General features: G+C 36.2%; 1 protein-coding gene across 1 annotated transcript; it reads right to left on the reverse strand.

Moving 5' to 3' along the window:
* Window positions 1-880: 880 nt before the first annotated feature.
* cep126 (centrosomal protein 126) lies at window positions 881-15,366 on the reverse strand. The gene is made up of 11 exons (XM_059330526.1): window positions 15,027-15,366; window positions 12,892-13,011; window positions 10,646-10,791; window positions 10,431-10,542; window positions 10,098-10,269; window positions 5,826-7,779; window positions 3,626-3,753; window positions 3,198-3,267; window positions 2,257-2,466; window positions 2,056-2,120; window positions 881-1,540 (listed from the first exon to the last, which is right to left on the reverse strand). Exons 1-11 carry the CDS (start codon window positions 15,059-15,061, stop codon window positions 1,457-1,459), a joined length of 3,096 nt encoding a protein of 1,031 aa, XP_059186509.1. The 5' UTR covers window positions 15,062-15,366; the 3' UTR covers window positions 881-1,456.
* Window positions 15,367-16,073: the final 707 nt, after the last annotated feature.

Below are 16,073 nucleotides of genomic sequence, written 5' to 3' on the forward strand. Positions count from 1 at the left end.
CTTTATGTTTATATTGTTCTTGGTTGTTTGTAACTACTGGACACACTCAAATAGGTTAAATATCCTATCAAGATGAAGTGTCTTATATTGTGCCCATTGGCTTAGAAGTGACATCAGTGTCCCTCCTCAAATAACCACAGTGGACATCTTTTATCCTTTTTACTTAAGAATCTTTTTGCACACAACTCTTCTCTTCCCTGCTGCTTCATCAGGCATCATCATACACCAAAGCTGAGCATATTTTCTCTCCTTGTTTGTTCTCAGTTTTCGTGTAAGATAACAAGATGATGCATGACTCTACATGGCAGCGAGACACCACATTCACATCATTGTTTGCAGCTCCTTGTTGAAACACTCAAGAATGTATGCATGCATGCATAGAACCAGAAACCTGCAGTTAAACCAAAAAAATGTCATCACCAATGGCAGCCCGACTCTTCAAATGAGCCTGGGCTTCCTCCACGTCTTGGAACAAGTCCTAGCAGGTTGACTGAGGGGCAAAACCAGACATGTTAGAGAAGGAGGGGCAACTGAACTCACTTCAATAATCCCTGCAGCTTTTTTCCCCCTGATGCACCTATTTTATTGGCAAGGGAGACATGGAAACAGAAAAAATGTGTAAAAATTGTCCTGAGTCTACTGGTGTTTCTCTAGGTGTAATTGGAGCTAAAGCCAGAGTAAAACTCAGGTTAGATTCAATTGCAACATAAAACTAGAAGGCCTCTGGCAACGGCTCACCTTGTTGAGCCAGTAGGTTGAGTCTACTGCAGTGCAAGATATAATCGTCCTTTCTACAGCCATCAAAGAAAGACAAACACACCTTCAACGTTGCGACACTTCTCTCTATAAACCGCTTCCGGTCCTGAATCCCTTTATTAACTGCTTTATGCATCACTGAGGAAACACTAACCTGCTAAACACACTGCACCCAGTCACTTTGTCAGTATGTTGACAACAAGCTTTATTTAGTTCACTGTCAATATGATCCCAAAATAGTTTCCATGGATTATAGTTTTAATATAGAAAATAAATACAGAATGAACAGCTTTGAAAATAAATACAAATCTATAATGTCTCTTTTGCAGTACATTCTGACCATGTGTCAATTTGTGAATGAAAACAAATTAAAGCCAGAATAATTTTCAAAGGCACTTGGAATTTGATTGCTAATATTAAGTGGCTCAACTAAGTTAAAATAAATGTTTCTGTAACAATGTCCAAGCAGATGGTGAAAATAAAAAAACAAATTTTCAACTCATCAACTTAAAAGTCCGTCTGGTTTTATATAGCTGAAGTTTTATTGACTCTACAGTACATTGCTGCTGATCTCTTAGATCTTTGAAGATACTTGAGTGGGAATATTTAGTTTGCAATAAAACATACTCATATAATATGACAGGACAGGATTAATGCACTGACGAGAGAGAAGACCACTGTGGACCACACATGCCGTAAGTCAGAATCTCTTCTGGCTTCGAGAGCGGTTGTTAGCTGACGATGCACGGTGCTTCTGATGGTTTGTGACTTTCACTTCCCTTGTCTGAAAACAGTGGAAGAAGGTAAAACATGTTCAAAAACATCATCTGGTTACTCTTTACAATAACCAACTAACTAATGTTTATAGATGGTTTATAAACCAATTATCAACCATTTACAAAGTGCTATACATATTGAATCGTTGAATGTTTTCAACCAATTTATTAAAGGTATATGAATCATTTCAAAATCATTAACATACTTAATATGGTGTTAAAATGTTATAATGAGTGCAACTAAAACTATTAATAGACTATTCGTTTTAATTTAATTGTTTGTTAATGGTAAAGTAACTATAAACTTACATTAATATACCATCTATTTGCCATTTATAAATTATCTAGTTAGTTAAACATTAATAAATTATGTATCTACCATTCTAAATGGTTTATATACGGTTTATAAATGATGATTAAACATTAATAAACTATCTGTTTACCATTTATAAATGATGGTGATTGTAAAGTGTTACCCATCATCTTTATGGAGGCAAAGAATTCCTTAGAAACTCATACTTACAGGAGGTGCATCATAAAGTACGAGGCCACGCATGCCAGTATTAACGCCCACATGTTCCTGCACACCTACAAACAGTAGCAGACAGAAGGGGTGATTCTGCATGAAATGACAACACAGTAATACTTTTCTGTTATACACGGATCACAACAATCTAGCCGATCAGTTCTGCTCTAATACAAACAGACTTTACAAAGTGCTCACAGTACAGCTGGTGGTTCAGTCTGTCCAGAGAGAGCAGGATTTTCTGCTCTTCCAAGGAAATGTTGGTAAGTCCCTGCTGTTGGCCGCGCTGCTGCACCGTGCCAGGCCTCTGTGTTTGGGCTGTTTCCATGGCAGCCACAATATTAGTTTCTTCCAGTTGGCCTCCAGGAAGTACTTTAGTCAGGTGTAACTGGGCTGCACTCACCAAACCTGAGAGCACAGTCAAAGTCACACGAAAGGCATGCATTCTCACCTGTTTCCACTTCACTGTTGTTATTGTTTTAATGCAAAAATACAGCCGTGCTGTTGTCTTTCTAAATTTCCTGTTGAACTGCAAAAATGATTTGAGAGCAGTACTGAGAGATTTTTTATTCAACTTTTACATGATGCCTCAGGACAGGGATGGGCAACTTAAATGCTGGAGGGGCTACAAGTTTTCATGGACACTACCACAGGGCCACATATAGGACAGAGCACTTATGAGATATGATGAAACTGCAATTTTAAATATGTTTACAGTGCAGTAACTTAACATATTTCATGCTCAAATGCATGTATTAACAGTATGAATAGGAATACAAAAGGTTTGAAGCAAATAAAAATTAACCACTTACTGTGATTTCTTTTTTTTTTCAGTGCAAGAACAGCAGACCAACATTAATTGCAAGAAGTAATTTTGTGCATTTTTACACTATACTTTTAAGTATTCATGCTCACATGCATTAAGTTGTACTGAGGGTCACTTCAAGTGAGGGTGCGGGCCGTATGCGGCCCCCGGGCCTCGAGTTGCCCATCCCTGCCTCAGGACATTTGGGTTATTTTCAGTTATATGTTAATATTAAATATATATGCAGAGAGAATACCTATGAAAAAAAACACAACATATTTTTGTAATAATGCCCATGATAGAAAATAAAAATGAGACACAGTGAACACAATACCTTCATCTTGAAACACCATGTTGTGAGTTCTGGAAAACTGTCTGACTGGCTCTGTGGTCTGTTTTGTTTGCTGCACAAAACAATATAAACAGACATAAGTCTTAGATAAACATTAACTAATATGTATGTGACCTATAGTGCACTGCAGAAGTGTGAAAGGCACACAGCACAATAACAGGTAGAGCAAGTTGTAAACAAAAACATCATGCATCAACGCTTATTTTTTGTATAAAACACTGACAACTCAAGTCCATCTGGAAAGTCTTGTTTTGAGGAGCATAAATCGTGGCATCTAGTCAGTTTTATTAACACTAAGGGCAGAATGAAAGGGACTGCAAACTGATTCAACAAGTTCAAACACACCCATTTACTGATCTTCAGCAATTATTCTCACTCTTCCTTCCCACAGGGCAACTGCATGCATGTACCTGAGAGGTCTGAGGAAGCCTCCTGCTCCCTGAGCCGGGAGGCTGCCTGCTCTGCTCCACGCTGGCTCTCCTCACTACTCGATCACTGTCCACGTCCTGTCTGCCAAGCATCACTTTTGCTGAAAGAACTGAAATAATTTTAATAATATACATAACTGCATCAACATAAATTTTTTTTTTTTCCTCATCTGGATCCTCGGTGCCCTGCCATATCTCTACAATATCAATTAATGTGCTGTGTGTGAGTCTGAGTGTGTGTTTGTGTGTGTGTGTGTGTCTATGTGCGTCTGTGTGTGCATGTTTGTGTATGTGAACATACAGATGTGTATGTGGGGAAGGGAGGGGTGGATTTTGTCATTTTTATTGTCTGTTTTAATTCTTATTTTTTGTAAAGCAATTTGTGTTGCATTTATATGTATGAAAAGCGCTATATAAATAAAGTTTGATATAATGCTACTTAGTATGTGGTGAGGTTCTTTACAAATGATACATAACAAAATAATTTACATCCAAACCTGCAACTACACTGAAAAAAAAGATTTTTAGCCCTGTAATTATTATTTCAATCATCTATATAAATTTACAAAGAAATATGAATTCAGTGTTTTTACTTTAAAATAGCAGTTTTTCATGTAGTGCATTACTTAGTGATTGTTTGTTATTATGTGTCCTCAGTTTTATATGTAAATTGAATCATTCGTTCCAAGTAATATTCACTACCAGTCACAACCAGTTCATTGGCTTTTTTTTTTTAAAGTAAATGTCACTCCATTTTTTTTCAGTGTTAGAACTAAAATAATCACAAGAGATTATTATTTTCCTTAAAAGGAGAGACAAGACCATTTTATAGCACTTCACTGTCATTTTTTTGTTGTGCTTTCTGTTTGTTCTGCCAAAATTATAATGCAAGGTAAATCGGATTTTTGCAGCTTAACCTAGATCTGCTCGGCTGTGCTATTTTAAACTGTTGTACTCAAAAATATGAAGTACATTTTTAATAGTATTCTTTGATGCATTGGGAAAAAGGTGGCTTGGATCCAAAGTTTGATAGAAAAGGTACGAAAGAAGCCACTGACTTCTGTGACTTCTGTGACTACTTTGACGCGGCTGATAAAGACAATAACCGCTGATGGAAACATGGGACGGATTGCCTCAAGCCAATGCCAGACAACAAGCCATTGTAAGGCAGGAAGTCTTTAGGGCCAACTAAGTCCACTTTTCCGGTATTACTGGCTTCCTTTGCTTAAGATAAGTAAGCAACACTTTAACTTCACTGACTTTTCAATATCAAAACATAAGATGACGCAAAAAAACAACTGGTATGTGACTTATTATATGAATCCACTAAATAGCGCCAGAGAAAAGCGTGACATATTGATGCAAATAGTTAAAAATGCTTTCCAGTGAAAAGGAATCTCTATGAACTCTTGAACAACTTCTGAAAATTGTCAGTCACACCAACATCATGCAGCTCATTTACAACATTTTTCTTTCAATGTGATTAGAAGGACAGCTACACTGCAAAAAAGGTGTGTCTAAAAACAAGATAAAAACACTAAATCTGAGGGAAATTATCTTGCTGCATGGACAGATAATTTCACTTGACAAGATTTCTTAAATTAAGATTGTTAAATCTAGAAATAAGCATGTTGTACGCGTAAAATAAGAAATTAACTCGTAAAACAAGACAAATCTAAAGTTTTTTTATCTTAGTAAGAAACAAATAATTTGCAGTGCACTCTGCTTGGGCCAGTTCATCGCTGCTTGCAGCTTTAATTGATCTTGTTTTAAGAGTTAATTTCTTATTTTAAGCATACAACATGCTTATTTCTAGATTTAATAATCTTAATTCAAGAAATCTTGTCAAGTGAAATCCATGCAGCTAGATAATTTCCCTCAGATTGTGTGTTTTTATCTTGTTTTTAGACACCTCTTTTTTTGCAGTGTATAGATAAAAGGACAAATTCAAAGGATCAGTTTGATTGTTACTGTATGTTAAGTATAAAGCATAAAAAGGAAAAATATCCAGTATTGTAGCTTGTACTAACTCTATTTAACGTAAAATGTAAAGATTGGTATCTAATGGTTAATTAGATATCAATCTTTACATTTCAAGTTTTCGGCTTGAGAGAAACTGCATGTGAATGTAAATGATCAAGCCTAAGCTGTGTGAGGGGCTGTCAGCCAAAGTATACATTACCGTCGTTGGTGGTTAAGGCACTGCGGACACCGTGCCAGAGCTGTGAGATCTCCTCATCTGTGGGAGTGCAATCTAAACAGAGGCCTTTCTCATTGTACACCATCCCTCTTCTTCTGCTGCAGCCCTGAGTTTCCTGCTGACCTGAGCTGGCCACTCCCTTCGTGTTTCCCTTTGAGAAGGGGTAGATATACGTGGGTGGCAGGGGTGTGTACATAACAGTACTGTCTGTTTTAATTACATTATTGGTGTAAGGTGAGAAAAGGCCTTGTGAGTTGTCCTTGTGCAGGGCCTGCTCCACAGCCAGAGCTTGTTTACAGTCCACACCATATGGAGTCTTAGCCATGCACAGCGTCTTCTCTTCCACTGATTCCATCCTCGGAGGCGGGCGGGGCGCCATGATCTTCCCTTGGGTTTTGGCAATCTGACTCACCTCGGTGGCAGATTGAGGTCGTATGACAGTGCCTTTTCTAGTCCGTGAGGAAACAGGACCCGCTCCAGCTCTGGCAGAGCGCTCTCTCCGAGGGACCTTGGGGCCGCCGCTCCTGGTGCTGCTCCGTGGCACCTTGACCTCGTCTGCTCTTTCCTGGGGCAGGCTGACTTGAACCCCAACATCTGCCCACGCTTGCTTTGTAAAGTGATAACCAGTGTAGGCTGGAGGGGTCATGCTGGGTCCAGGCTTGGAAGCCCCTGAGACTATAGTGAGACTTAGCTGGTGGTCCTCTGAGTTATTATTTGACTGAGAAAGATTGGAAGACTTGGCTTTCATCTGTTTCATTATGTTCTGTTCTTTGTCCTCTTTTTCCACCTCATCAAACCAGCGTAGCTTCTTTTTGACAGTGTTGCTACCGTCCACATCCTTAGTTTTTGTTCTTGTCAATTCAACACTATCTCTAATCGCTAAAGCTACTTGTTTTCCAAAAATCAAATGTCCTGAGCGATACTCATGTTGGGTATCTCCTGACACATATTTGGGCGGCTTTTTAAGGATTCCTTTAATAAATCTGACTTCACATACTGAATGAGATGTCTTCGCTGAAAAAGGCAATTTTTGTACTTCCTCCTCAGGAAACTTTAGGCACTTAAGACTGTCTGATTGAATGTTAGACAAGCATGCGTGTTGCAGAGAAGCCGCATTAATGTGCTTCTCAGTTTTGGGCTCTGAGTTTAGAACCTTATTGAGGTTGTTTATGGAAGCAGGAGGCTCTTTGTGAGATGACAGATAGTGGTTTTCTCTTCCTGTTTGCTGAGGAGTCCCTTCTAGTGAGGCGTTATCTGTCGTGCTATCGTGCAACACAATGTTGGGCTTTGGGGGGCCCCCAAACAAAATGTCCTTGCTGTTGCCATTTTTGGCAGGTAAGAGAATTTCTGTTGCTGAGGGATGTTTTAATTGTCTGTCATGATGAACTCCCTTCTGCCTAACATCCGACAGAGAATCCTGTTTAGGACGCGAAGACTCAAGTGCTGCGTTGCCGGGAGCAACTCCACGTGTAAGACTGATGTTGTCACTGGGACAGTTTGGTGAGGAGTTTACCTCAAAGTGCTCTGGGTCTGCACTAATAATTTTACAAAGAGTTAATAAGTTGCTCTTGTGCAAAGCAGGCTGGGTCTCTTTTGGTGTTCGCTCAACAGATGTGGACCCCCAAGAATCTTTAGAAATGTGCATCTTATTCTTAGGCCCTTCAGGGTCCTCTTGTTTTTTCTGCTTAGGTTCATGCAGTGTTCTTGATTGGGTTAAGTTGTCACCAAGAAGCATCATCGCTGAGAAAGGATTGAGGTCTGATGTTGGACACGAGTCATTTTGCCCCCTGAGGTCTGGATGGGACTTCTCTGAGTCCAGCAGGAACGAGGAAAAGGAAGACAGTAGATTTTTTGTGCTGGGGTTGGGATCGTCATTCTCCAAACTGTCCTTACTTGAAAGGCTTTCAGAATTAGAGCAATCAGACAGTTGGCTGTCCTGAAACATGGAAGCAAAAGAGACGAGATGAAGAGAAAATGATTATATGATTTAACAAGCAAAACACAGGTCTTAAAGAATAAATTGTATGTGTTTGGAAAAAAGACATTGAGGGCTACAGTGTTTTTGGACCAGCTGTTTCTCTATAAATGCACTTGTTTAATCTGGATATACTTAAGTTCATCTTAGTAGACAATGTTGAGGCTAAGATGACATTTTCTTTCTAAAATGTTTTAGTTTCTCCTCATCAGCACTCAGAGGTTAAAAAAGGTTTTACTGGTTGATAAGGTGATAAGAACTGTGTCAAATCTGATTTCTTGCATTATATTCCTTTAATTTCTGTGCAACAAGCAAACAAAAAACAAACCCTAACTGTGCAACATCATGTAAGGTCATTATCAAAATTCTATCAACTGAAATACAAAAGTGATTATGCAGGTGTTTTATTGCGAAAGGATCAATCCATTAAATCAGACCTGTAAAAGCAGCCAGGTCAATAACAGGATTAAGACTCTGGTATATTGGTGGCTCTGAGATCCCACTTAAAATCATGTCATTTTAAATCAAGTGTCTGTCATAAAATGTGCACTTTGTGTCAGAGTTTGTAAACAAAGCTGAGATAGAACAGAAGTGACAAGAGGGTAGTGACACCTTGTTTGCTACGCTGAACAAGGCATGTAAACAAATCTGCTTCTGATAACACAATGAAACAGCCAACAGTGAATGATAAATAAGGAAGTGTGTAAAAAAAATAATGAATGTCCTCTTTGGAATGATACTGGATCAGTATGTACTTGATTGAACTTATTTATTATTTTAAAATTCGTTCAAGCTTATCAGTTCAAGTCCCATGCTAACAAGCCTCTGCCCTGTGTTGTCTCTGTCACTGATGGAAGGATATATTTTTCACAAAAGCAACCTCTGTAACAAATAATAGAACCTTATACAGGACTATTTACACACACATTTCACCAGAAGGTGCTGAAACCAGCTTAAAGGGCTGTTCCTGGTGAAGGAAAGTGGATATGTCACACTGCTGCCCCCTAGGGGTCTGCTTGTGTATGACGAGATATAAAAAAAAGACATTTTAATTACCGAAGATCAGGGGTCTCAAACTCAAGTTATCTTGGGGCCGCTGGAGGCAGTATCAAAATGACCACAAAAAGATACAAAATGACTAAAAAAAGACACAAAATGACAAAAAAGACACAAAATGACAAAAAAGACACAAAATAACTGAAAAAACACTAAATTACTTTAAAAAATAAACAAAATGACCAAAAAAAAGACACAAAATTACTAAAAAAAGACACAAAATTACCAAAAAAAGACACAAAATTACCAAAAAAAGACACAGAATTACCATAAAAGACACAATTATTTAAAAAAGACACAAAATTACAAAAAAAGGCACAAAATTATTTTAAAAAGACAAAATTACAAAAAAAAACACAAAATTATTTTTTTTAAAAACACACAAAATTACCCAAAAAAGGACACAAAATTACCAAAAAAAGTAATTAAAGGGACCTTCCACACACAACACGGTGAAGTGCCATTCATATAAAACTCACATTAAACTTTCATATCACGGTGGGGGCCACAAAATATCGTCACGAGGGCCGAAATTGGCCCAAAACCCATGCCCAAGATGGTAGCCTAGCAAGTACCTTACATAATACATAATAAAAACTTCTTGATAAACTGCAGTCTGGTTTTAGAACAGGTTATAGCACTGAGACTCTTTTAAACAATGTTTTAGCAGCAGAGAATGGTCACTTCATTGACATACAGTATTAGTGAGATGTGTGTTTACACTTGTGTGAGAGACAAAATATAATATATATAATAACACCTCTTGTGAGTGTGCCAGCAATAAAGTTAGGTTACACTTTACAATAACCATAATTTATAAATAATAAACAGATTTATTAATATTTAATCATAATTTATAAACCGTTTATAGGCCTTTTAGAATGGTAATTACATAATTTATTAATGTTTAACTAACTAAACCATTTATAAATGGCAAATAGATGGTATATTAATGCACATTAACAAACAATTAGATTATAATTAATAGTTTATTAATGTTTTTAGTTGCACTCATTATAACATTTTAACACCATATTAAGTATGTTAATGATTTTGAAATGATTCATATACCTTTAAGAAATTGGTTGAAAACATTTAACGATTAAATATGTATAGCACTTTGTTAATGGTTAATAAATGGTTTATAAACCATCTATAAATGGTAGGCTTAGTTGGTTATTGTAAAGTGTTGCCAAAAGTTGTTTTCTGCACAACCAACATACCCGAGGACTGTGATCTTGTTGCTTCTCTTGTGTCTGTTCAGTTTGCTGACTGTTGTTGAGGCAGGTCATGCTCTGCTCCTGAAGCAGTTTAGTGTAGGCCTCCACAGCTGAGAGCGCTTGGCGGTGGGAGGATTTAGAAACTGTGGGCGGCTTCGGAGAGGGGGTGCAACTTCTTTAAGAGAAAACAGAAAAATGTAAAGAAAAATATGACTTCTCCAGCCCTTCTCCTGCAACAAACATATTACAAATCGAAAGTCATGCACATAAATATCACCAGTATTTGAGAGACACGGAGAATGTTATACTTATAAATCCGATTTTTTTTTTTTTTACCTGCTAATGTTAGAGTTGCTGGACAAGAAAGAGGACTGTCGGGTGTATGAACTCAAGGAGCCTTGAATTTCATTGAGTGCATCTTCAATATTTGGGACATTTCTTCTAAAAGCTACCATAAAGGAAAACAAACAAAGGAAGTGAAATGTTTCAAGACTGTTGTGTGTTATTTGTTTTAGTTATAAGAGGCGTAATATGTAAGATGCATCACTGACTTTGTCTGCGTCTCTGAGAGGGAGGTAAATGTGCTCTCTGGAAGCGCTCGGTTGCATCCTGTACTCGCTGTCTGCGCTGCTTTAGGATGTTTTCTATCAGCCGTTGCTCCTGAACGTCCCGCTGCTTCCGTCTCTCCTCCAGAGCCCTGAGCCGTGACAAAAGGGCAGAGCATGAACCCGACCACATTTTAATTTATTAAATGTAGACTGGCAATGTTTTAGATACAGAAACCTGAGTCAGATCACTGAGATATGTTTTCAACACAGTCATCAATAAATTAAAGCTCCCACTCACTGCTGGGTACACAAAGGAAGCCAATAATAACATCATAAAGGGTGAATAAAGTTCAGCATTTATGTTATTTAAAATAGAAAAATGGTAACAAAGTCAACAAAAGCTGTGCACATTTTAAAACAGCATTGATAATTGGAAAAAAGGATAGCTCAAGCTTTTAGTTAATGCATTCTTGTTCTTTCAAGAACAAACAGATTTTTTATTGTCTTATATAATTTATTAAAATATATTGATATGAATATTATGGCATTCAGTTTTAGACTAATAAGGCAAACACAATCATGCACCAAAAATATATTTATAATTTAAATATGCAAACGTATACTGAATTACTCCTCATTTACATTTGCATGAAAGGAATCAAGCAAATATTGGTTATTGTTTTACAATCAAAACTTTTTTTGATATCTACATCTAAATCGTTTTCTTTTTTTGCTAGTTATCTGGTTGCTTATCATATTGGATACTTCATACAAAGTTAAATTATATAAAGCAATAATATACTTGTGCAGTATTTTGGTTACCAGCATCATCATGCTGATATATAAAAGTCATCTTGTGTATATATGATTAATGATTTATAAACTCAGATAGTCTGTAAAAGTTGAATCAGTGCTTTTATCAAGTTTTCATTCATGAAGCAGTTTTCTGTTCTCATTTTCCGGGTAACAAAACCAAAACAAGTTCCATTTCATGTAATGTTAAAGGGATAGCTCATCCATCTCCTTTAATTTGTCCCTCCTTTAAAAGAACTAAAATAATAATTAAAATACACATGCATTTTTCTTGTAACTTGTGTTAAGCTCTTTACCTTTTCTATGGAAGAATGACCACCTGCCTCTCTAAAATCTGACCTCCACCTGGGTGATTCTCATGAACATGGTGCATTTAATATGAATTTATAATCTTTTAAATCACTTTAAGGTATTTTCTGACATTTTTAGAGACACTGTGAGCTAAATTCATTACCGTAACACATTCTAAATTAAATAAAAAAACAACGAAAGGTTTTTGTTTTTTTCCCTTGGCAAGCCCTTAAATGTGCTCAAGGGTACTTGTTATCACCAAAATGTATTTTATTAAAAATATACACATTTTTATGTAAACAATTCAATCATTACCGTAACATCTAACCATTTTTTCTCATCAATTTTCATTCAGATTTTGTTCTTTATACCTTGTCAAAAATCATTGTTTGATTATATTCTGTTAAATTATACATTTCAAACAAATGTATATTTATTTTTATAAAGCTTATTAAATATGTATTGTATATAAGTATGAGGAAACCATGACATTTTTATCTGGACGCATTACAGTCATGAAATTGTGAATCAAAAATATGTATAAAAATATAGGAAATATTATTTTAACACAAAACAAATAAAATTTAATAAAAAGTATGTCCTTATAATCTTCACAGACATAGCTTAGAGTGGCTTCATGAGAATCACCCACCTGTAACTATCCTCGTATTTACCTACTCTTTCAAGCACTTAGTTTAAAAACAGAAAGTCACTTTTAGCCTCTGCTGATGGGTATGGAAACACAAATTTAGAACGTTATTAATATCTGTAAGGGATTTGTGCCTCATACGGTGCTGAACTTAGCAGCTTTAGTTGTCAGAGAGGTGGCGCTTTAGTGACTGCTCTGGCCCAGAGATCTATTTCCAGGTCTCAACCTCAAAATCCTGTCAGCGCCATCCATCCCTCAAAGGTGCTAAGCCCAGGACAGAAGCATTAAGCTGCCTGTCCAGGAGGGACATACTGTACACCAGTAAAGCAGCATTTCCAGGAAGAAAAGGAAGCTTTTCATTGACAAAGAACTGTCTCTGTGGGCAGGTTAAGGCTGCAGAAGGTAGACACTAGTTTGACTGACAGAAAAAAAATCCTATTTGTGATCTAATATATTTTAAGAAGCATTATTTTTATTATAATATAACAGAACTGACTTCCTGCGTCGGTTGGTTTCCAGGGAGAACTTTCGAGCTTGGGATCTGCATTTATTCTGCTCCTCAACCAAAAGTTGTCTCTCATCTTTGAGGCCTCCATCAGCTCCCAATCTTGAATTTCTGGCAGTGAGCAGCTAAGGAGAGGAAGCAGTTTATAATGGCAGAGTGTAGATATGCATCACATAAATGTAATATTGACTGGATAAAAGCTGGTTAATGTTAATAATATTACAGGCTGTTTGTCAGTGATGGAAAGTAACTAAGTACATTACTCAAGCATTGTACTTAAGTAAAAGTATAAGGTACTTTACTTGAATATTCACATTTAACTACTACTACTCCAATATATTTCAGAAGGAATATTGTACTTTTACTCAACTACATGTATTTGATTATTTAAGTTGAAGATAGTTACTTTGAAGATTCAGATAATTACATACAAACATACAAAATATAACCCGCTATTAAATGATGATGCATTATCATTAATAAGGATTTAGACAAATTTACAAGCTCCCACAGTATATTCAATAGTCAGCAAGCACCACATTTACCAGCTGCAACATTAAAGTAGCACACGTGAATTAATTAAAAAGTAGTTATAGTTAGTTATAAGGCAAACACAATCATGCACCAAAAATATATTTATAATTTAAATATGCAAACGTATACTGAATTACTCCTTGTTTACATTGGCATGAAAGGAAGCAAGCAAATATTGGTTATTGTTTTACAATCAAAACTTTATATATATATATATATATATATATATATATATATATATATATATATATATATATTGCAAGAATGCAAGAATTAACATTCAATTTAAAGTTAAAATCTTTTTCTTTTTTACTAGTTATCTGGTTACTCATCATATCCAATACTTCATACAAAGTAACTAGGTACATTACTCAAGCATTGTACTTAAGTAAAGGTTTAAGGTACTTTACTTGAATATTCCCATTTCACTACTTTATATTTATACTCCAATATATTTCAGTGGGAATATTGTACTTTTACTCAACTACATGTATTAGTTGTGTTAAGTTGGAAGTAGTTACTTTGAAGATTCAGATAATTAATACAAAATATAACCCACAATTAAATTATGATGCATTATCATGAATAAGGATTTAGTAAAATGTACTGTATATTAAATAGTCAGTAAGCACCACATTTACCAGCTGCAACATTAAAGTAACACACATGAATTAATTAAAAAGTAGTTATAGTTAGTTAGTTATAGTATTAGTCTAAATGGATAGGCTCATTTAAGAATATTTTTATGCTAACACTTTTAACAAGACGTCACACTGTTAAAATAATTGCCTAAGTCATTTTTTGTCAAAATTGTTTTTTTTGCCTAAATCATCTCCTCGTGCCACCTATGGTAAAATCGCCTACATCCTCAGTTGATCAGATCATGTGATTTTACCCCTTTAAGATAATGGCCTATGTCAAGTGTGTGACTTAAGCAGATTTATTATGCCTAAGTCAAAATAAAATGTGACTTAGGCAATTTTTGAACATGCCTTTGTGACTTAAGCAAGATATGGTAACACTTTATTTTGAAGGTGTCTACATAAGAGTGACATGAGCGTGTCATAAACATGACATGGGATGTGTCATGAACATTAATGACACTTTGAAGTAACATTAATGCTCATGATACTTGTCATGTCATGTTTCTGACAGGCTTGTGTGACTCTTATGTAGACACCTTCAAAATAAAGTGTTACCATATCTTGCTTCACAAAGGCATGTTCAAAAAAATTGCCTAAGTCATTTATTTCTCTTAAGTTACATAATTTACACAGTGTTATTACTATGCCAATAGCCATCCTTTGTTACATCCTTTTTGAGTGAAATGATCAATAAATGTCATTTGTTACACTTTTGGTGAAGTTTTTTGTGTTTCCTGCAAAATTTGAAAAAAATGAGTTAGGCGATTATTTTAACAGGGTGACGATATGTTGTGCATCAAAGGGTTAAGAATATTTTTATGCAAACATTTTGAACAAGAGTATTTTTCACTTTAAGCTCCTCTACATTACCACAGGAGTAACCAAGTTAACGCTAGACTATTTCTATAATAACTCAACAGGATACATAACTAAGCGTGTATAGGATACGAGTGGTAGAAGAAGTTGCCCTGAACAACTTGCATCCTCTGGGGCTGCTGCTCCTTGTTGACACCGGGCAGACACACAGGTTCAGCTACCGGCTAAGCTGCTAGCTGCTAACTGGGCTTGTCGGGTCCGATTTAGCAAACGTCAGCGGTTCAAACTGCTTCAACCATTTTCAGGGCGAAGACAGACAAACAAAGTCAATGTTCGACTCCACATCGTAGCAACTTCTCCTTAATAAATTACAGCCTCTCGGGAATAATTCGGCTTACTAAACTGTGACTTTTCTAGCTGCTTCTACTGAGTCTGTCTGTGTACAGTTCCTCCATGATAGCAACCGAGGACGCAGTTCCTTGACAACGGGGATTGTGGATGTTATACCCGGCATGACCAGCAGAGGGCCCAGGGTCACTACGGTGCATGCTGCCTTCAGGTACACCTGCAAGTGTCGTAACATATAAGTGTAAACAACAGAGTTGCATAGAAGGAAGCTCTTAGATTGATTGGTATTATTATATAAATTACATTTTGTTTGTGTAACAGTTTCATCAACAGGGTCCTAACAGGGGGAAAAATGGGTAAAATGTGTCCTTACTGATTGAATATGTATTATGTCTTGACAACCCAATAAAGATATATATATATATGGAAAAAAGGTGATTGAAAATTATCACAAATAAGGTGTTAAAAAGGTTAATAAGAAATATGTCTAAAGGGTACTTAAAATGTTTAGCTAAAAATTGATTGCCCTGTTTGTGAAGTTTTTACTGCAAAATGTAAGAGGGTCACAGTCTAGTTGAGGGCATTGTGGGAAATGTGAGGTCATGTCAGTTGCATTATGGGTCAGAACATGGTTGCAGATGAAGAACACACGACTCCAGATTAACATTATTCTGCATGTTGTCCAAGTGACACAGTAATTTTCCTTTATGTTTCATGTTTATGTATAATGATGTTAATGTGCCCTATTATGGACATTGGAGATGCATTTGAAGTTATTTTATTTTATTCCAGCACATTTCTGTTGAACTTCTTAATGGACTCTATGACAGA

This window comes from Centropristis striata, chromosome 4 (assembly GCF_030273125.1).
Source record: "Centropristis striata isolate RG_2023a ecotype Rhode Island chromosome 4, C.striata_1.0, whole genome shotgun sequence".
NCBI classification, from domain to species: domain Eukaryota; kingdom Metazoa; phylum Chordata; class Actinopteri; order Perciformes; family Serranidae; genus Centropristis; species Centropristis striata.